The sequence below is a fragment of the Hermetia illucens genome, chromosome 2, assembly GCF_905115235.1.
Source record: "Hermetia illucens chromosome 2, iHerIll2.2.curated.20191125, whole genome shotgun sequence".
Lineage (NCBI taxonomy): Eukaryota > Metazoa > Arthropoda > Insecta > Diptera > Stratiomyidae > Hermetia > Hermetia illucens.
This window is the reverse complement of record NC_051850.1, coordinates 4,150,714-4,173,095: the sequence shown is the minus strand read 5'-3', so window position 1 is coordinate 4,173,095 and position 22,382 is coordinate 4,150,714. Positions and strand designations below refer to the sequence as shown.

Here is a 22,382-nt window from a genome sequence, read left to right as displayed (position 1 = left end):
TAGATTTCAATGAGATATTTATGGCCACAGCTTGTATGGGGAAGCTTTGAATTTTGGATGGATTTTGTTGTAAAAATGAGTGAAAATGGAGAATGGAATATTTTGGAGAAAAAAATTTGTACATAAAAGAAGAGTTTCTGAGGTTTGTATTTTGTCAATTGGTGACTAAAACGGTTCGAAACAGAATCAGTAATAAAAATTGTAAATTAATAAAGAAATTGGTGTCCTTTGTGATCGGCGTATCAACGAACGTCTCAAATCTAAAATTTACTGCAATGTCGTCCGTCCAATCGCTCTCTATGGTTCCGAGTGTTGGCCGACCATAAAAGAATGAACGGCGTCTTGCGGTAATGGAGACGAAGATGCTACGTTGGACTAGTGACGTCACACGTTTAGATGACATCCGAAATGAGGATATCCGCGATCGTTATGGGGTTGCACCGATCGTGGAAAAGTTGCGAGAGAGGCGTCTTCGATGGTATGGTCACGCAATTCGTGCAAACGAGAATTCACTTGCCAAGATTGGTCTGAACATCGAAGTCGATGGTAAACGACCAAAAGGCAGACCTAAGCAACGGTGGCTTGATACGCTGGATGGGGATTTGAAAGCCTCAAGATTGCACCCAGATCAGGCATTCGATAGAGCCAAATGGCGAAAGCGATCACGACGAGCCGACCTCGCTTGTGAACGGGACAAAGGCTGAAGAAAAAGAAGAAGAAAGAAAGATTAAAATATTCTTAGCAACTGCATGAAAGTGTTTTATATTGCATGAGGCATATTTTGGATTTTGTGCGAACGGAAACCATGTCTAGATTTCACTTAAACTCAAAAGACGACTAGAGCCAGTTTCTTATACGAAAGAAGGAAAAATAAAAGAGCAGACAGCAGCATAACGGAGAGGCTAACACAATCAACAACAATTCTATTTCTCCAACATGTGAATACAATTTTCCGACAAATAATATTATTATAACAGCCATTTATGGCGAGACCAGCGAATAAACATTTATTATTCTACGATTTCTTAAATGAATGGTGTGTGTGTGTATTAAAAAGTTCCCTTACAACGACATCATGTTTCATGTTACCTTAGAAATTTTATGTGCCGAAAATGATTTACACATTTCACTAAAACTAAGCATAAATTTTGTCAATTTAATTGGCATATATCGTCTACAAACGCTCCGCCCTTCACACTTGAACTACTCACGACTCACGCGCACAGAATTAATGTTCATAACATTGAAAATAAAATTTCTTATATTTTCGTAATAAATATATATTGATTTTCTCTTTTCTCTTTCACTTTAGTGTTTTTAGGCTTAAAAATAGAGGAGAAATGTATATATATATAATATGAAATAAAAAAATACAAGAGTAAAAATAAAATCGTCCACTTTAAGTCTTAATTCTACGAATAAAGATAGTAACAACGAAATAATAGTTGCAACTGCAGTCATAGTCGGCGATCTAACACTAAATTGAATTTGATGCATTCGCAGTTGATGCGGGGTCGATGGCAGCACTGCTACCACTGCTATCATTAGAATTTGTCGCTGACGATGAATTCTGTTGTTGCTGCTGCTGCTGTTGCAGTTTATCACGTTCTTTATCGCGTGCCGGTCGGAAGGCCTCCCGTAAGGCTTCAACGCGATTCTCATTTGGTCCCCAGCGGGCGTAGCCGGCATTGTTTTGTAGCCAGACGACAACGGTGCCGTGCATACTTTTCACAGTGACTTCATGTCTGAGGTTAAGGAAAACAGAAATTTTCAAATGTAAAACGCTTACTGCTAGCTATTCTCCGATCAGGCGTCAAAGGGACTGATCGAATCGTCTTGGAACTAAGAATATATAAATCTCCTGGGATACTCACTGTGGTGTAATGTGCTGGTAGCCATGGCGGTACTCGTGAGCCATCCCAAGTATAATAACCGATCGCCTTTTGTAGATGTTTTCTTCAAGTTTCGCTATGCATTTCCACTCCGGAAGGAATACTATGAAGCTGAGGGGGGAAAACAGAAATTATCGCTGGTAATATCTTTGAAGTGGTTAACTGAATGTTAGGCAGGATACATTACAATGTTAAGCCAAAAATAGCGACCACCGCGAATTGATTTCCGACAAATGATCAAATGATAACAACGATTGCGAACAGACATGAGCGGAACCCTTTCAAGACCTGTGAGGCGAAAAAACCTAAGAAAGTATCACTTCCTCAATGGCACCAATAACAATTGGGCCATTGTTTGAGAAATGGGAGACCCTAAGTCCACATCCACATGATGTTGGACCGTACCAAATGGAGAGCACGCTGCTCCCAGGGTAGAGGTGAGGCAGCGTCTGATGAGTTGCCTCTGCCATGGACAAAACGGTTAGTCCTAGTTTTTGAATGCTTGGATGCTATGCCCCGAACGAGGAGTCCGTGGACCAAAAAACGTGAGAGTAAGTTGCTGTCCCCCATATCCCAAACAATAATCTAGCCTTGGCCTAGCTTACGCTCAAACTATCATCATCAACGGCGCAACAACCGGTATCCGGTCTAGGCCTGCCTTAATAAGAAACTCCAGACATCCCGGTTTTGCGCCGAGGTCCACCAATTCGATATCCCTAAAAGCTGTCTGGCGTCCTGACCTACGCCATCGCTCCATCTTAGGCAGGGTCTGCCTCGTCTTCTTTTTCTACCATAGATATTGCCCTTATAGACTTTCCGAGTGGGATCATCCTCATCCATACGGATTAAGTGACCCGCCCACCGTAACCTATTGAGCCGGATTTTATCCACAACCGGACGGTCATGCTATCGCTCATAGATTTCGTCATTGTGTAGGCTACGGAATCGTCCATCCTCATGTAGGGGGCCAAAAATTCTTCGGAGGATTCTTCTCTGGAACGCGGCCAAGAGTTCGCAATTTCTCTTGCTAAGAACCTAATTTTCCGAGGAATACATGAGGACTGGCAAGATCATTGTCTTGTACAGTAAGAGCCTCACCTTATGGTGAGACGTTTCGAGCGGAACAGTTTTTATAAGCTGAAATAGGCTCTGTTGGCTGACAACAACCGTGCGCGGATTTCATCATCGTAGTTGTTATCGGTTGTGATTTTCGACCCTAGATAGGAGAAATTGTCAACGGTCTCAAAGTTGTATTCTCCTATCCTTATTCTTCTTCGTGTTTGTATTTGACCAGTGCGGTTTGATGTTGTTGGTTGATTCGTCTTCGGTGCTGACGTTGCCACCATATATTTTGTCTTGCCTTCATTGATGTGCAGCCCAAGATCTCGCGCCGCCTGCTCGATCTGGATGAAGGTCTCGGGTGATTTTTCCCATTATGTCGATATCGTCAGCATAGGCCAGTAGTTGGGTGGACTTGAAGAGGATTGTACCTCTTGCATTTACCTCAGCATCACGGATCACTTTCTCGAGGGCCAGGTTAAAGAGGACGCATGATAGTGCATCCCCCTGTCGTAGACCGTTGTTGATGTCGAATGGTCTTGAGAGTGATCCTGCTGCTTTTGTCTGACCTCAAACATTGGTCAGGATCAGCCTAGTCAGTCTTATCAATTTCATCGGGATATCGAATCCTCTCATGACCGTGTACAGTTTTACCCTGGTTATGCTATCAAAGGCGGCCTTAAAGTCGACGAAAAGATGGCGCAATTGATGTCCATATTCCAACAGTTTTTCCATCGCTTGCCGCAGAGAGAAAATCTGATCTGTTGCTGATTTGCCTGGAGTGAAGCCTCTTTGGTATGCGCCAGTGATGTTCTGGGCGTATGGGGCTATCCGGCCTAGCAAGATAGTGGAGAATACGCTCAAACTATAAGCGATTTAACTTGGATATAATTCGCACCCTTGTCGTATGTTTGCGATTATATGAAGGAGCGTTTTCCACCTGCTGCCATTTTCGATCACGCTGCTTCCAGGGTAGAGGTGACACAGCGTCTGATAAGTTGCTTCTGCCCTGGACGAAACCATTAGTACTTGTTTTTAATAATTCGACACTGTTTCGACCAACAAAGGAAAATAAAAAAACAATCAATTAAAGAAACGAATTCTTTCCAATTTCAGATCTGCGTCCAACACCAAGGACGGGCTTGAGAACAGGACGTCCGCTAAGAGAGGCTAGATGATACTCCCAAACGAGTTATCATCGGAAGGAGCCACAGGCCCTCCGGAGCGAATAGAGGGACACTCGAGTCTCCTTGAAAATATCGCCTAGCTGGAGCAGAAGGCCGCCATGGTCCTACAACTGGAGTGCCAACAGGCGCTCATCTTTCAACTGCAGCAGCAGATGGAAACACTCGAAGGGAGAATGCTAACAAGGAATGTAGGTGAACAGTCGCAAGAGCAATAAGGTCAGCGTCACCCAGAAGGGAACCAACGAGTAGAAGAGTAGCAGCGTCACCCAGAAGGACACCAACAAGAAGAACAGGATCATCAGCAACAAGACAACGAAATGTGCCTCGAAATAATCATCCGCGAAAATGAAGAAAAGCCCTTCAAGTTCGTGTAGCGCAGGAAAAAGAAGAATCTAAATCCCAAGGTTAGTGCTAGCCATTACGTGCCCCTCCGGGAAACTTTCAGGCATCCTCTTCCTAAAATACCCGACCAAGAAAATCAAAAATCCCCCTGATCACTGGGTACAAAATTAATGTACCACGATTCTAAGAATCTTTAGAAAGAAAAAGGGCTGAAAGCAACCCCAAAGAACACGAGAGCCGACAGAACCCTTATATTTGCTCAGAGTATCGAAGATTACACAGCGATCTTTACTCTTTTAAAAGAGAAGGGGCTACACGCCATAATGAGCATCTCACTAGCCTTAAAGACACAGTCCATCGTCATCCGCGGTCTCCACAGAGAGACAGATTGACTGACATAATGCGGGCACTCAATGAGGAACATCCACATTTAAAGGTTAAAAGCGTGTCGAATCTAGTCACGCGAGCAGATAAGCTTCTGCATAGTCATAATCCGGCACTTCCTTTAAAGCCGCAATCGGGAATGTTTATGGCTACTTTCGAGCCCTCTCAAAAGCTCAATGAAGTCTTCAAGGTGAATACCTCACCTCTTCTATCAAAAGATTATTAGGAAGTGCAGTGCTACAAGTGTCAGAACTTCGAGCAAACTCCTCAGCAGCGGGAAAATTAAAATTGGATGGGTAGTATGCAGGGTACGAATGCAGATAGTCCCCACCAAGTGCTACAGATGTCTAAACTATGGACACACATCAGCAACTTGCAATGGACCGGACAGGAGGATAGCATGCCGAAGATGCGGCCAGGTAAGTCACCAAGCGAAGGCTTGCAATAAAAGCGAAAGTTGCCGTCTCTGGAGGGATCTTGGCGCACCTGGTGATGAGAGCGTCGCACACACTGCAGGCTCGGGACGGTGTCCAATCTTTAAGGCAGAACTCGAAAAGACTAAGGCGCGAATGGCATGATCCGCTGCAGAGGAGAATGCTGATCTAGTGCTAATCGGCGAGCAATACTGAAGCAGAAACCCGGTTTCATGGCATCTCTACTTATCGGGCACTGCTGCCATCTGGGTTCGGGACCACATTCGACTTCGTGGTCTTGCGAAAGGCCGAGGGAACGAGTTTGTCTGGATTCGGTGTTTAGAGATAAAGTTTTTTAGCGCTTACCTGATACGGAATGAGATGATACCGGACTTTCGGCGCTGGCTTAATGCTTTGGATGACGCCGTTTCGGGCACGGAGGGGCGAATCGAGGCAGCCGGTGATTTTAATGCTAGGGCCCTTGAATGGGACATCCCTCAGCCAGACTCCGGAGGGAAACGAATTCTGGAAATGGCGGCGAGAACCAGGCTCGTAGTTTTAAACACCGGATCAACGCCAACGCTTCGGCGTCCAGACTGTGAAGGATGGCGTTCCGGGGGGTAGCTGCTGACATCAAAGTAAATTCAGCGATGAACCTGACCCGGAGGGGCCTCAGCCGCGACAAGCCTTCTATATACTGGTGGACGGCAGAAATTGAGTGGAGGGAGTGTCATAAGCTCCGCCATTTGGCACAACGCTTACACGCTAACGAGGAGGCATGCGTCGTAAAGGGACAGTATAGATCAGCAAAAAGGAGACTTCGCAGCGCGATAAATAAAAGCAAAGCTCGAAGACTGGCAGAATCTGGTCAACGAGGTGAATGAAGACCCTTAGGGACTTGGCTAGAAGTTTGCCACCCGGAAAATCGTAAGTCTTGCATACTAAGTACCGACCAGATGAACTGCATTGTACGGGCATTATTCCGCCGAATATTCTGTACGGTTTGATGTCAATAGCGCGGAAAACGTCGAGGATTGCCCCTTTTTCACAATGAGAGAGGTCGAAGCAGCGATTTTCACTATGAAAACAAGAAGGCTTGAAGGAGGGCATTTTTTCTTGTCGCTGGAAGCTAGCCAGACTCGAATTGAGCTGCTTTGAAAAGAAGCTCAGCGATTGCCAGGTTAGATTCACCCGTTGGTGGAGAGCGGCGCCTACCGTTTTATCTGAGCATAGACGAACACAGCGAGGGGTGCATCTAGCTGAGGAAATGCTAGTAGTGATGCATCAACAAGTTTCTGTTTGACTGTATCAAACACATGGACGGCTTCAGCAGATCACGAAACCTTGCGGGAGTCTTTAGTTTTGGGCCCAGACAAGTAGGCGTTCAGGATCGCTTGGTGATGAGCAGCCTTGAGCAAGACAAGACGATAGAAGTTTAACATGCCCAGAAACCTTCGTAGATCCTTCCCCGTAGTTGGTAGGGGAAAGTTCTTTATCGCCTAAACTTTGAATGAGTCAGGACCAACAGCTATTGTGGTCTGCAGATACCCAGATTCATCAACAATCGCAGTAGCAAACTTCTGGGGTGAAAGTGGACGCACTTGATGTGGTGTCACACGTCGCGCTTAACCGACTGGAGAAACTACTTTCCGTGATAATGTTGCGATACTTTCTGAGGCGTTCGTGAATGGGGGAGTCGGCAACGTCCTCGAACATTATCGAAAGAGCACCATTTTGGAAGGTAGACATTTTCTCTTACGTCTATAATGAGGTTGGCGGGGTCTATCAAAGCCATCTTCTGCAAATCCACTAGCCCATCGTAACACACTAAGTCTGCGCCTAATAAAGGGATGTTAATGTCCGCCAGAACGAGACGCCACGAAAACGTTCGGCGCAATTCGAGACTCACGTCCACCTGCTTATACCCATAGGTGCGGATGGGAGAAGAGTTGGTGGCCGTCAATCGCAGGTTTTGCGGGATTAAAATATTCGGATGGGGTACAGGGTGCACCGACATCTCAGCGCCTGTGTCAACCAGGGAGCAACGTATTGTTAGACGGAAGATTGTAAGGCGATGTGATACTGCGCTTCGGATAACCGTCGCCGAGGCACCCTGCGAGCCTAGTTTTTTGTTGCGTTAAACGTCAATCCGGTGGTATATTTAATCGCTTGAGATCCTTATTGACGATGGTACCAGCAAATCGTCGAAGCCGATGAGGGTCCCAGCGTGCGACTACCCGAACGCCCTTTTCGGGAAGAAGACCTCGAACGTGCTTGGAATCGAAATCTACCTCCCGTACCAAACGTCGCGGCAAATTTTGTGATCGCGTCGGCCAGTTTTCTCTGGTATATGAGACTTTGTAGTTGATTCGGAAAATTTCATGATGATTCAGTGTAAATTATTTTCGGGATTAATAGTTCAGAACCATGTCTCTCACTTGGAATTTAGCAACACAGGGCCCAGTGCCCAAAAACCGAGTGGCAACTGGCATATATAGGCCAGAACCTGGCCAGTTTCCGTCCCCACGTACGATCTTCGTGGGCCGGACCAGACTACTTAGCTCTCTTTGATAGCTTGCCGGGTCGTCGTGGGACAAATAAAATATACAACAAGGGCGACGAGGAGTCTCAATTCTTCGATGAATTCGAGAAACTCGCGATCAGTGTTGTTTCAATGCCATGCATTTGGCGCTTGTTGGTTTTTTTTCAGTAGATCAGTAACGTCCTCTAACACTGAAAAGATCACATGGAATTTCGCGTTGTCTGTATTTGCGCGCTTAACAGCGATGTTTGACTGAGGCTTCTAAAAACTTTGTAAGTTTAGGTTTTGGATTGTCCCGCTCGTAAATGTCAATTCTGTCTACTTAGTGGAATACTGGGCCTGCTAGGTATTGTAGGGTTGCGCCTTTATTTTCACTAGGGGGCGCTTAGTAAATCACTATATTCGCGTGAGTTTTCGTCCACTATTTTTGATCACAAAGCAGTATTTGTTCACAAGCCTGATTATGTCCTCACTCTAATATAACGTGTGCTCCCAAAAGAGAGCTGCAGTCTAAAAGTGCAAGCCATTGAAAGACGAAGGGGCTTAAATTTTGCAGTTAACAGCAGGCGCACACCTTGGCCTGGGTAATCCCGTGGTGATAGGGTTGGAGAGAGTAGGAGTGGTTGTTAGGGATCAAATGTTCAACATGCACCTGGCAAAAATGGGGCCTTCCGAAATCTATTGATTTATATTGATCCTGTCTTCCTGCGGTCAAGATTCAAACCAGTGACTATTAATCGTACTCTGATTCCGTTAACGTATATTAGCAAGCATTTTGTGATTTTATTGGATATACACTTGACTAATGACTAGTATCCAAAAGTTTCTTAGAATTACACAACATACGGCTGCGTTTAGTCACATTTGACACTCACAACCCTTTTATGATTTATCTTTATTGAAATGGAATTGCAATTGTTTGCGGTAAACACAATTAACCCCCATTTATTCTGTGTTCTTCCATACAAACTAAAGGCATGTTTACTTAGAAGACTTGAAATCTAAAAGGTTCCTGACGAACAAGTCCACAAAAGGTGAAGCTACTTTTCCGAGAAAAGCGTCTTCTATTTTTAACTATGACAAAAGCAAATCAATACTCACCTCAGCGGTTCAATAGAATCATTCAATAGCTTCTCGATATGTGCGAGCGTTGCGTCAATCAATTCATCACAATGTGGAGGATTGACTTGGAAAGATCCCGACACCGGTTTGAATTCCAAGAAAGGCCTATTCACAAGAAAACCCCACTCAAATAAAAAGCATATCATTAGGAAGAATCAAAAATTTCCTTTACCCTCGAGATCCGAAGTAAGCATCGGTGTCGGCAAATGCCGAGCAAAATTGACGAAAATAACTATTCAATGGCGATGCGAAGCACTCGAATGTAACGCCAAAATGTCGATGAAGACATTCAAAAACGGGCACTGGAAGTGAAGCCTGAGTCATTTCGGCTTCTTGTGATGAATTCACTGAATTGCCAAGAAATGTCTGATATCGTTTCAGTAAGCACCACACCCGACCGATGAATAGGTCAAATTTTTTATCGTCGAAACAGTTGTAGCGATAAAGTTGTTCCTGGAAAAATATAAGAAACAGATTTAGTCAATGAAATTCCTCAATGGGGGTCAACTCTCGCGGAACTTACCAACTTTTGCAAGTGCGTAAGATTAATAAACAACGAATCAGGTTGTGACATTGATGACGGTGTATATTTTATCACCATATGATCACGATCCTGAAGGTACTCAACAACAGGCATACGCGGTGATGGAACTGAAAATTGAATGGGATAGCACCAGACTTTTTTCAAAACAGGCGGTGGAGGTGGTGGTGTGGGTTCACCGATTCCATGATCCTTCAACAAAAGTATATGTTTCTCACGAATCCGTTTTGCATGTTCTCCAGACAAATTGTAGATTTTTGTACAAAGCGCTTCCACGCTCCCCTTGACTGTCTCTACCAGATGCGGTTCACATTGTCGTTTCAAATGTGCCAGCCGATCCTGGAAGTCTTCGTAACTTGCTCCGACTGTTCGACGTAACCATTGGAACGTGTCTTCCACGTTCCATTTTACGATCTTTTTACTCTCCGCCGGGGCGGAACGTGATTCTATAATGTATTTAGCAGCTTCCGCGTATCGAGATAGTTGCTTTCTTGCGTCACCTGTGAATTTTGGTTTGACTATTTTTATGGGAATATCATTCATGATTTCTCGATACATCGATGGTGAGACTTCGGGTATGCAAAGGCTTGGAAGCAGTGGATCGCAGCCTCGGTCGATAACTTTCCGCTCCATTATCCACCTGATAAAGGAATCTCTGGGGGCTTTGATGTTTTCTCGTCGCAGGCACAAATCTTCGTAGGTTCGCACTAGTTTCATTGTGAGAGCCGCTCGCATAGCTTCGATTTCTGGATGAGGATGTGGTAAAAGCGTTGGTGGACGCTCGACAATCACAGCATTTGTAAATATTTCTAGATCCCATGGACCTGAAAGAATGAATTTCTTCATAGGAGGCGGTGCGCCGCCATGCCCCTGATGGGGATGTTGTGCATCTTCAGATGGCCGACGTTTAAGGTTTCCATGTGCGTTCGATTGGGGGCTATTAGGACTGGGCCCGGGCTGGCCGGGACTGCAGATACCTAATGGATCTGTTAGTGGATCAAATGCTCGATGCTGTTGCCCGGGCATTTCCCACAACGATTCGCCGGTCAACCGATTCCAGTAGTACGGCCGATTTTCACGTTTTGACCAGAACTTTCGCCATCCTTGGTTCACCAATTCTGTTGTTAATTCTTCCCCGTAAACAGGACCATGTGATGTTGGCGGACCTTGAGGGGTGTGCGCCATGGGCTCTGGTGATGAAATTGTTTTTACCGGTGTGGTAGGCAACAGCGAAGTGCTGGATGAGGCCAATGTGAGATTGCTGTTATTTGCTGCACCTGCGTCATTTTGGTTCTGGGGAGCTGTGAGCTGCTCCCATGCTGACGGTCCTGTAGGCATTGATGGCACACTGACTATGTCTTTAGATGTGCTCGCCGTGTCATTCATGTTGGACGATCACAAATGATAATTTTTTAAAGCTTACGGTGAATTTTGGAGAGATCCTTTTGTGGATCTGTTACCCGAAGGTAACAAAATGTTTTGAATTTGCCTCTGAAAAAAAGATGAGAGAATTTCGCAATTTTTAAGAACTGTTTAAAATAGCATTTCAAAATATTTCAAATATTGGGGAGACCGACAAAAAATAACCACAGTTTGGCTGTCCATGAGATGCGATGCATCTGCCAAGCCCTTTTCCCACTGCTTGAAGTGCTTCTGGAGCTTTTTCAAATTTGGTATCATCCAATTTTGATGCCCTACATAACCAAAATGCTCCTGCCCTTTCAGATGTTTCTTTATTCTCAGGAACAGGAAACCTCGTATGATAGGGAATGATAAACCACTCCTGAGAGGCTAATAGTGGTTCGCTTGTAAGGTGAGGGGAAGGAACCAATCATCTGATCGTCAACTTCTGGGCATTTCCTCCGGCAATAAGGATGCAGACTACTGAAGCTACCAAGAGCTGCAATATTGAACCCAAAACACAATAACTTCCCTGCAAGAACTAATGTCTCAACTGTCGCAACCAAGTAACACTCTAGTCCCACTATCAAACATTGTTCTGCCCACTTCCGACAGTGATTGTCTACTCTAGACTCAATTTAGTCTTTTATGCCGGCAACTGATCCACAACCAACTTCGTCATTGAAGGTCTAAAGCCCGTTTGACACAGGCGGAGGGAAGAGTTACTACAGTCTGAATGGCGTCTCAGGAAGAAGGCCCAAACCCATCCGGACTCATCATACTTTCTACATGAAAAGTCGACTGTCCCGCGGAAGTACTGAACTCCCTGTGAGTTGGAGTTTGTGAAATTTACTCAAAGGATTTCCTTCTTGTCGAGAAAGGCGAGCAATCTGCAACTCTTCAAATCTGACTGGCGGAAGAGGAGTTTGCATCGTGACTGCATGTGGGATACCAGTCGTCTCAACTGTGAATGAGTTCTTGAGTTAAATCCGGGTAATAAACACGGGCGAGCGAAAAGCTGACCATATTGCCTCCCACAGGGTACCGTTCCGAATGAAGTGCTCTCACCACTGGATGATTGCCTGAACGATTATTATTATTAACCTGTAACTGACGAAATTGATTATGCTTCGGAAACGGTTACCACGCCTCGGCAACGAGGCAATATCTAAACAGATCGACCACATGGTGATCACCAGCAGATTTAGGAGATCTCTGGATGTGCGAAGCAAGAAAAGTGCTGATATTTATCGCGAGGATGATCATCTGTATCCACTTTTAGGCAAGGAGAATCTCGAGCTCCTAAACTCAAAGCTAACTACTTTTTGTCCAGCAGTACGAAAACTATCTTGTTGATCGGACAGCAGAGATCTTGAAAAGTTCGACGTAGGATATTGAAGAATATTGGGTCGCCATAAAAAATCCTTCTTTCTCTGGTGCAAGTTAAGTTGTTGGTTACGTCCCAAATCTTCACTACGGATTTCAATCCTATAACATCTTGTGAAGTTCCACCTCTCGTGGAATGGCTAATCACCACAGCATGCGAATATGGACTACTCCTTCAAACAAGGGTAAAATCCTCTCGGTCATCAATGTACTCAAGCGGGGCAAAGCCAGTAGATCCCCTGCAAAGCAATTATTGGGATCTAAGATTTATCCCAGGGAATAGGAGGAGAGAATGAGAACTGAATATTGCGTTTTCAGGGAAGGTTACTGCGCGGTTTGAAATATTAGTGACGGTTGTGTCTAACTCCGCCATGTTATTTATATGGCCAAAAGGGTAAGGGATTAAAACGCAACACGGTAGAGCCGCGATGGACAGATAGCAAGAATATTTCGAGCAGATTTCTACGATACAATTCAACACAGTTAGAGCAATTGTGCAATCAAACGAATAAAATCGGGGAAAGCAACAATAACTTCTACACTTCTGAGTGCTAGTCGAGGACAATGAACGGCGCCTCGCAGTAATGGAAATAAAAATGTTGCATTGACCAGTAGCGTAACATGCCGGTCGAGGAAAAATTGAGTGAGAGGCGTCCTCTGTGGTGTGGACACATAATTCGCGCTGACGAAGACTTACTTGCGAAGATTGTTCTGAACATCGAAGTGAACGGAAGACGAACTAAAGGCCGGCCGAAATAACCATGATTTGATACGCTATATTGTGATCCGAAAGCCTCTTGGCTCCATCCAAATTAAGCCTCTGACCTAGCAAAATGGGGCAACTAATCAAGACTAGCCTACGCAGCTTTTTAACGAAACAAAGGTTGAGGAAGAAGCAAGCACATTCAATTCCAAAAAACTCAACGACAGCCAAATAAACGACACAAAGAGGGTCAGCAACTTCCAAAGCACATACTCGTCAAAGTATTAGAGATAACAAAAAGAAATCCATTATCTTTAAGTTAAATTAGGCCACCCTTGGTATTGGAAAGATGACATTCCGCATTGAAAACAATTTTGAGATTGGTTCATAGCATAGCGCAGAGTTGTTGTACCTTTGAGAATACCGCACATCCGGCGTTTGAGGCGTCGGCCGAGGCATTAGTGGCCAGGATCGTTAAATCGAAGCTTCCCATTTTTGAGTTTCGATTTCATCACGTGAGGTAAGATCCGCTCTAGAGGGGGAGTCGACATTCCCATAGGGGTTTAATATGGAGAAGTGTTTGAACGAGATGGAGGTTACAGCCGATAGTGTGCTGGAGGTGATGGAATTGACCTTGATGAGGACATAGGGAGGGGTTGTACATTTTGGCATTGAGAATATCTCTGATTGCTAATAATTTTCCTGTAAGAGGTTCCCTCGCTACCGCAAAGATGACTTGGGTTGGAGAGGTCCTTATGAGGCGAATACAGCACTTCAGAGAGACAGCAGTGAGAGATTCAAATTATTTGGGACCGAATATTGAGGAGAATTGTGCCAATCAAGGAGTGGTCTGACAATCCCTCTAAATAGCTTGAGAACTTCTCTAGGATGGAGTCACCAACTGGCTCCTGTGGCAAAATTTATGACCCTGGTCGCCTTCTTGGCCTGTGCTTCTTAACTTCTGTGAGAGAGATAAAAACGATTCTTCCCAGGAAGGTGATTGATTTGTTATGCTCATGATAGACGTTACTGATACTGTGACTGAATACATCGAGCCGCGAACGATCAAAAGCAATCGTGCATGACTTCTCCAGGTTGGCAACAAGTTACACTGATTTGTGAAGAGATTTGCCTGCAGTCGAAGGAGGTTTCTGCATCCTCCCCGAAATCCCCAGATGCTATAATTAGGAAGTCATCAGCATATTAAAAAATGTTCACTTTACTGGAGCATTTTGTGTGAAGAGACGTCGTTGAAGATTACTGGACTAAGGATACCCCTTGGATGATGTCAGGTGGAAGATTAATCTCAGCCACGCTTCCTATGAGGGACAAGTCTACCCTCTCGTAGGCTTTATTGATATCCAGTGATAGGTGAAGAACATGTTTTTTGTGGCACTTCTCAATGGCGATGTGAACTAGCAAGTGATTGAGACATGTAAGCAAAGCTTTTCTTTGAGAGCCGGCGGAAATCTTCAAGAGATAGGTCAAGACTGGATTTAACCAGGGCATTTGTTAATTTGGAGACGATGTTGAAGAGGGAGATTGGCTTAAAGCTGTTGAGATAACTTTAAAATTTTTCCCTTTTTAGGGATCGGGACTAGTATCACCTCATGCCAATATATTTTGAGGTAGCCGATTGGTTCTTTCACTGGACATAGTTGTAGATGTTCCCATCCGTGCCTACCGCGAAGCGCTTTTTGTGTCTGTCAAGAACATCCTGGAACTCTTGCAGGGAAAAACGCGAAGGAGATTGCCTGAGCCAAGGGTTTAGAAACTGAAGACCGTTGGTGTCACCCCAAGGTGCCCGAGGGATTCCTTTGAATCCTCAAGGGTTTTAAGCCGGTTGATCTGAATCCAAAAATCTTGGATTTTGCAGATTTGCAGTCTGAGATGTTCATCCGCGTGTTGTGTGGTGTTGGGTTTCGATAGCTTGTAGTTTAGGGAAATAGATCTGCCCCTGATGATTCTGTGTTTTTTTTGGCTTAACGTTGATGAAATCGGTTTCTTGTGGGGCGAAGAGATTTACTTCAACTTTTTCCATCGGCATGTCCTGTGAGGTTTCCGCGGGGGCCTCCAGGAGGGACATCTACTGCATCTCCCATACCGCGGCACCGAGGGAAAGCAGCCTCACAGCGGCTAGAGTCTCTCAGTGTCGCCACTGAACATGGGAAGAAGACAAGAAAAGTGGTTCGTGTGCAGTTAAGGTAAACAAGGGAAAATAGGGACATGGAATACAAAGCGAAAAAGGAACCCATACTCAGGAACGAAAGCCGAGTGTGGACGAGCAAAAAAGGAAAATGAAAAACAACGCGCTTGAAGTAAAGCAAAACAAAAGAAACAACACTGAGGTGCAGTTTTACAGCTTACACACTGAACAATTTGCTAAAGGAACCGCGCCAAAGAAGATCAATTCACAAAAACTGCACAGACAAGTGCTTCAGAGTTACTTTAAGAGTTATCGCGAGCGGCTTGGAAACGAAGGAAACCCCGTAAATCGAGAAAACGCGGAAAAACAAAAAGGACACCAGAACGCAGACAAGAGGGCTTCCGAGCTCCACGTCAGCCAGTAGGAGAGGATCAATATTCAGTGCAAGGGTTTTGCAAAATCCATTGTCGCATACCGAGTAATGTTGCATTCTCAAAGAACGCGGGCACGCGCAGAGACTTATCACGAACTCCGTCGAGCGGAAAAGCGACTTCACAGACGGAAAAAGGAAGCCTGGGAGAACCAACAAGTCTGTGAACTGGAAAAGTACAGGGAGCAACCGCACCAGGCGCGCAAGTTTTACCAACAAGTCAGCAGGATGAAGCCTTATACACCTCGATGCTCATCCTGCCGAGACAAAGAGAGAAATCTGATTTCCGACAGAATGGGCATGTTAGAGCGATGGGTTGAGTACTTTGATGAGCTACTGAACAACCAGAACATCGGCGAGTTGGAGGTCCCGCCAACTGAAAACGACGGACAAATACTGCCACCACCAAGTATAGGAGAAACAGTCCGTGCAATTCATCGGCTAAAAAATCATGAGTCGCCAGGAGCCGATGGAATTACAGCCGAATTGGTTAAATATGGAGGCGACCAGTTACACCAAGTGGTTCATCAACTTGTGCTCAAGGTATGGGACAGCGAATCAATGCCCGACGATTGGCAACGAGGCATTGTCTGTCTCATACATAAAAGAGATATCACACAGTGCAGCAATTATAGAGGTATCACGTTGCTGAGTACCCTCTAAGATATTCTCCACTATCTTGCTAGGCCGGATAGCCCCATACGCCCAGAACATCATTGGCCCATACCAAAGAGGCTTCACTCCAGGCAAATCAGCGACAGATCAGATTTTCTCTCTGCGGCAAGCGATGGAAAAACTGTTGGAATATGGACAACAGTTGCACCATCTGTTCATCGACTTTAAAGCCGCCTATGATAGCATAGCCAGGGTAAAACTGTACACGGCCATGAGAGAATTCGGTATCCCGACGAAATTAATAAGACTGACTAGGCTGACCCTGACCAATGTGCGAGGCCAGATAAAAGCAGCAGGATCACTCTCAAGACCATTCGACATCAACAACGGTCTACGACAAGGGGATGCGCTATCATGCGTCCTTTTTAACCTGGCCCTCGAGAAAGTGATCCGTGATGCTGAGGTGAATGCAAGAGGTACGATCCTCTTCAAGTCCACCCAACTACTGGCCTATGCTGACGATATCGACATCATGGGAAGAACCACCCGAGACGTACAAACTGCCTTCATCCAGATCGAGCAGGCGATTATTGGCGCGAGATCTTGGGCTGCACATCAATAAAGGCAAGACAAAATATATGGTGGCAACGTCAGCACCGAAGACGAATCAACCAACAACATCAAACCGCACTGGTCAAACACAAACACGAAGAAGAATAAGGATAGGAGAATACAACTTTGAGACCGTTGACAATTTCTCCTATCTAGGGTCGAAAATCATAACCGATAACAACTACGTTGATGAAATCCGCGCACGGTTGTTGTCAGCCAACAGAGCCTATTTCAGCTTACAAAGACTGTTCCGCTCGAAACGTCTCACCATAGGGTCAAAGCTCTTACTGTACAAGACTGTGATCTTGCCAGTCCTCATGTATTCCTCGGAAACTTGGGTTGTTAGCAAGAAGAGTTGCGAACTCTTGGCCACGTTCGAGAGAAGAATCCTCCGAAGAATTTTTGGCCCCCTACATGAGAACGGACGGTTCCGTAGCCTACACAATGACGAAATCTATGAGCGATATCATGACCGTCCGGTTGTGGGTAAAATCCGGCTCAATGGGTTACGGTGGGCGGGTCACTTAATCCGTATGGGTGAGGATGATCCAGCCCGGAAAGTCTATAATATCTATGGTAGAAAAAGAAGACGAGGCAGACCCTGCCTAAGATGGAGCGATGGCGTAGGTCAGGACGCCAGACAGCTTTTAGGGATATCGAATCGGAAATCGGAATCGGCGCAAAACCGGGATGTCTGGAGTTTCTTATTAAGGCAGGCCTAGACCGGATACCGGTTGTTGGGATATTGATGATGATACCACATCACAGAAGAGTTTGCATGGGGTCGTAAATCATTTGATGGGCCTGTGAAGGACGTCAACGATCAAGTTTTCATTCAGGATGATGAACAAGAGGAGGGTTTCGGAAAGCGTGGTTTCTCCGAGGGAGGCACAGAGCTAAATGTTGCCCGACTCATTACCAACGCTAGATTCCCTTTCGCTGCTTTGTCTAAAGTCTGGAAATGCAGTTATCTCAATACTAAGACCAAGCTGACACTGTTCTGTGCTAGTATTCTTTCTGTGTTGCTCTCTGGGAGTAGCACATAGAAAGTGAACTCCACTGGTACTCAAAAACTTCAAGCATTCGTCAATACCTGTCTGCGTCGTATCAAACGAACAATTTGGTCGGAGCACGAAGACTTAAGTGACAGTGACATTAAAAAGGGCCACAATTGTACTACGGGCTATGTCACTGGCACTGGAATCCATTCTCTCAAGATGGCCGATGAGTGGGCCGCCCTAAGGGCACTTGGTGCAGAACAGTAAAGGAAGAGTGTGAGTGGCTTGGGAGGCCGTGAGGGAGGCTGAAGCGCATTCCACATATACGAGTCTTGATCAAAAAGTTCCAGGACTTTTGAAATTGCGTGTCTTCACGTTAACGTTGACAGCTCATTTTTTTAGCGGGAAACTTCCTGAATAATCAGAATTTTATTTTGTTATTCTAATCTTCTCCAAACCGCCTGTTCAGCTGTTTTAGTGAAGTCTGTTTTTCGTGTTCCATGTTTTTTGTCATAGACGTGAGGAGGAGCAACGTGTTTGCATGAAATTTGGCGTTAAATTGGATAAATCGTTTACGGAAACTTTTCAAATGCTGCAGCAAGCCTTTGGTGATGAGTCGTTCAAGATGTTGCAAGTGGTATTATAATCGGTTCAAGGAAGGTAGAACATCAAAGGAAGATGACCCTCGTTCATGTGACCAAAGTGAAGTGAATTCCCTTGCGCATTCCAATGGTCGTTTGACTATTCGAGAGATGGCAGAAGAGTACGACATCTCATCTTGGCCTTCTCAGGAGATTTTGACCCAAAAATTGGAGATGAGAAGGCTTGCAGCTAAGTTCATTCCACTACTGATGACAGAGGATCAAAAAGCGCATTGGCTGGACGTTTGTCAGGAGCTCTTGGAAATGGTCAGTGCTAATGGAAACTGCTTGAAAACCATTACTGCATGTGACGAGGCTTGGATTTATGGCTACGACGTGGAAACTAAGGTGCAGTCGTCCCAGTGGAAATCAAAAAAATTCACCAAGACTAAAAAAGCTCGCCAGATGAGATCAACCGTTTAAGTGGTGTTTTCTTCGATTCGAAGGGTGCCACCCATCATGAATTCCTCCCAAAAGGTGAGACAATCAATCGTTATCGATACCTCCAAAATTTCAGAACTTTAAGCCAAAAGATTCGTCGGAAGAGGCCAGAATTGCGGGCCACCATGCAACGCGCCTTGCCACACCACAAATGACGAGCATTCGCGAGTTTTTTTGCCAAAAACTCGATGACAACCCTTCCCCATGCTCCCTATTCTCCTAACCTGGCTCCGTGCGACTTCTAGCTGTTACCAAAACTCAAGTACCCAATGAAAGGACAGCGGAACAGCTGAAGAGCATCCATGGAACAGAGTTTTCCAGATACATTTAGCTGCGGCATTTACAGTTTTGGTTACGGAGAAATTCAAGAGAAGGGACAGGAGCTCGGCAAACTGAATGAACGTGAGTCAGGCTGCAATATTAAGGAGTTGTGGTAATTGCTGACATTATTCGAGGACAGAATGGACGTTTCTTTTTGAAAAATTGCTATTCACGGAAGACCCTAAGCTGTAAGTCGACACCAAGTAGCTTTGGGACGCAAAATGAACTGAGACAGAGCTCGGTGACTTCAAGGGGGAATACCGGCTGTTGGGCGATTTGGAAGACGTCGATATCCAGCAGATCCTTACGCTCCTATCGCTGCGTCCTAAGATTAGACGGCATCACAACTAAACAAGGAACAAAGATTGAAAAAAATAAACTAGAAAATGTAATTTATTTTTTACTTAATCAATTACAAATACAAATGGAAAAATAATTCCTTAGTGAAGTTTTTCGTAGCATCCTTGCTTGGGTATGGAATCGCTGTCCTTCTCTTCACAACTCGTGGCATCCAGCAATCGGGACGATTCCTTGGGCTGAAATTCCCGATCTTTGGAAGCTTCATGTATTCACTATCCTAATTCCTCGTCAGTCACTTAAATAAAATAAAACTCTGAAATCATTACGTCTTCACTTTAACACTTTTGCCAACTGCCAGGATCAGGCTCACGTGAACTGACCGCACATCCCTTTGACCGCTCGAGGATGACCGTCATTAGGCAGAGCGAGCACGTTCAGGTGAACAGTTGCCGGCCGACTAGCTTCAATATTTCACGTTAGATTTCCTCAACGCCACATTAGAAGCGAGACGAGCCGTAGATAATCTTGCGACCATATGATTGTGATAAACACAAAATCTGTGTCCACGGCGGAGTGGCTTCCTCTCATAAAAGCCTTTGGCAGCGCAAAGAGTGGAGCAGTCCGGAGACGGTTGGGCAGACACACACGAGTACTCCCCGTGGCAGAGCCGTGTTCCTCGGTGGAATTGGGTGCCCCTTGCCACCATTATGCGCTGCGCACTTCCCATCCCGACTGAAACTGCCAAGTCGAAGGCGAACACGGCAAGTGGCTGCCATGCGAGTGCCGTGGAAGAAAATTACCAAGTCAGAATCGTTTCTCAGTGCGTAGTGGCGCGAGGCGGCCGAACTCTGACGTTGGGACTGGAACACGGCGACGAGCCGCCAAATTGACTTGAGAGTTCTTGGGAACCCGTGGCGCCCGCCTTGCGACCAGAACGCTATGCAGGCAACTTTGGCGGCGGATCGCCAACGTCGTACTGACGAGCGAAAGTCAGCCATTCGCAGCGCCAACATATGGGGTCCGCTCTGGGGCTTGGGGGCCTTCTTAATCTTCGCAGCCAAACAGTACACAACTCGTTTCGGCACAAACCACAAGAAGTCGAGCACACGGGCAAATTCGCTGCCATGGCACAGTCGAGCGGGAGCCACTGATCCACTTGACACCTCTCGACTAGTTTTTCTCTGCTGTGAAATCGCGCGCGCAAAGGGCGGCAAAATCTGAAATGTTCCGCAGAGGCTCTGGGGCCGCGGCATCCTCAATTGCTTGCAGCAATGCATTCTGCGGTGCAACTGACCAAACAATTATTCCTGAAAACTATTCCGCATCACTTGACGCGGCGAAATGACCAAGAAGCGGCTTTCAAACAAAAACTCCAAGTTGCCAGCGATAAACGCGTAAAATTCCATATCGCCTAGTGAAATATTTTGCACATCGCGAAAAAACGGCTTTAACTCACCTGAAATCGGAAAACTTCAATTTGAACAAATCACATTGAACATACGAATTAATTTTTTATTGAGATTTTCAATAAAAACATAACGACAAACGTGACCGGAGCGATTTTCGAGAAGTTGAAAAAAGTTATGTCCGACCGAATCGTTCGCCATTTGCAATCTTCCAACATGAAAATCTTCTCTCGACGATTCGGTTCCAATTGGACAGGAACGCACACGATTGCCGTTCGGCGCATACCACTGCAGCGGCTCTACACGTACACTTGTGCAGGAGAGTTGACGGAGGAGCGAGATGGTGTACACAAGTGAAGAGGGTCGTGAACATATACGAATGTTTACAAAAATGGTGTGGCGGTGTGAGTGAGTGCAGGAGTAGGAGAACGCTAGCGCCGAGGGGAGTTGTTTTGATTGCACGTGGCGGTAGTGGTGTGTTGTTATTTGTTGATCTGATTGCTGTCAAAATGAGTCAAATCGGAGGAGAGAAGGCTAATCAGAATTGAGTTCACCGATGTAGGTTATTATTCGTATTTGGGATGAGGGTGTCCATATGGCACTAATAAATAGGCGGGACATTTTGTTTGAATTTAATAATATTAATCCTAAAAAAAACTTGATATCTTTTAAGGAGTTTAATGAACATCGTCCATTGAGATGGGACAAAAGAAAATTGTTTAAGGTCAACAGCGGACAACGGGCACGCCCAGGCAGCAGAGAAGGAAGGTCGCTCATGAAAAATAAAAAATAATACCCGTGCCAGAGCAGAGCCCTATGATACTCCAGGTGAAAAGAAACAAAAATGGACATGTAGCACGCAATAATCAACAAAAAATATTCTGCAGGATCGGTTGCAAAAGTAGGAAGCGCGCCATGTACGTTACAATGTGTGAATCGATTTGGATAAATTAAATTTCTGGGATTTACCAAGCTTCGAAAAACAGGGGTTGAAAACGTGTATTTCTTACCAAGAATTTAGGCATTTGGCTATAAAACAGTCTCCGGAGCAACAATGGGCAACCCCTTCTCACCGCTGCTATGCGAGGTATTTATGGAGAACCTGGAGGATGAGCTCTAGGAAGCTAGGGCACTCCCGAGATTCTGGATTACATACTTGCATGACGTATTAGCAATTATCAAAAGGGAAGAAGCAGGACTAATCCTCGAGAAACTCAACCGGGCACACAGGAACATCGATTTCATTATGGAGGTCGAAAAGGAAGGGGAGACACTGTTCCTAGACTTAAAAATAATCCAGGGAAGAGGGAATTTTTAATTCAACATCTACAAGAAACCGACCCAGACACAAGGAACCATTACATACACCTAAAACCACGATTTCCACCATAGGAAGGTGGCATACAACTTTATGATTCCCAGGATGGCAACAACACCGCTCAATGGGGAGAGAAGAAATAAAGAAATGAATTACATCCTGTAAACCGCCAAGAAAAACGG

The 22,382-nt window shown here is 45.2% G+C and overlaps 1 protein-coding gene across 1 annotated transcript; it reads right to left on the bottom strand.

Moving 5' to 3' along the window:
• Window positions 1–602: 602 nt before the first annotated feature.
• Window positions 603–21,089, bottom strand: LOC119649654 (mRNA (2'-O-methyladenosine-N(6)-)-methyltransferase). The gene is made up of 6 exons (XM_038051909.1): window positions 20,933–21,089; window positions 9,465–10,973; window positions 9,114–9,394; window positions 8,921–9,046; window positions 1,875–2,003; window positions 603–1,745 (listed from the first exon to the last, which is right to left on the bottom strand). The coding sequence occupies exons 2-6, from the start codon at window positions 10,866–10,868 to the stop codon at window positions 1,478–1,480; spliced, it is 2,208 nt and encodes a 735-aa protein (XP_037907837.1). The 5' UTR covers window positions 10,869–10,973; window positions 20,933–21,089; the 3' UTR covers window positions 603–1,477.
• Window positions 21,090–22,382: the final 1,293 nt, after the last annotated feature.

What these genes read in the sequence shown, in the direction of transcription:
- LOC119649654 (XM_038051909.1), bottom strand. Translation starts at nt 10,868, where the DNA reads ATGAATGACACGGCGAGCACATCTAAAGACATAGTCAGTGTGCCATCA. An exon ending in TTACGCACTTGCAAAAGTTG is followed by an intron (nt 9,395 to 9,464) that starts GTAAGTTCCGCG and finishes ATATTTTTCCAG; the next exon opens with GAACAACTTTATCGCTACAA. An exon ending in TACCAGCACATTACACCACA is followed by an intron (nt 1,746 to 1,874) that starts GTGAGTATCCCA and finishes CCTTAACCTCAG; the next exon opens with ACATGAAGTCACTGTGAAAA.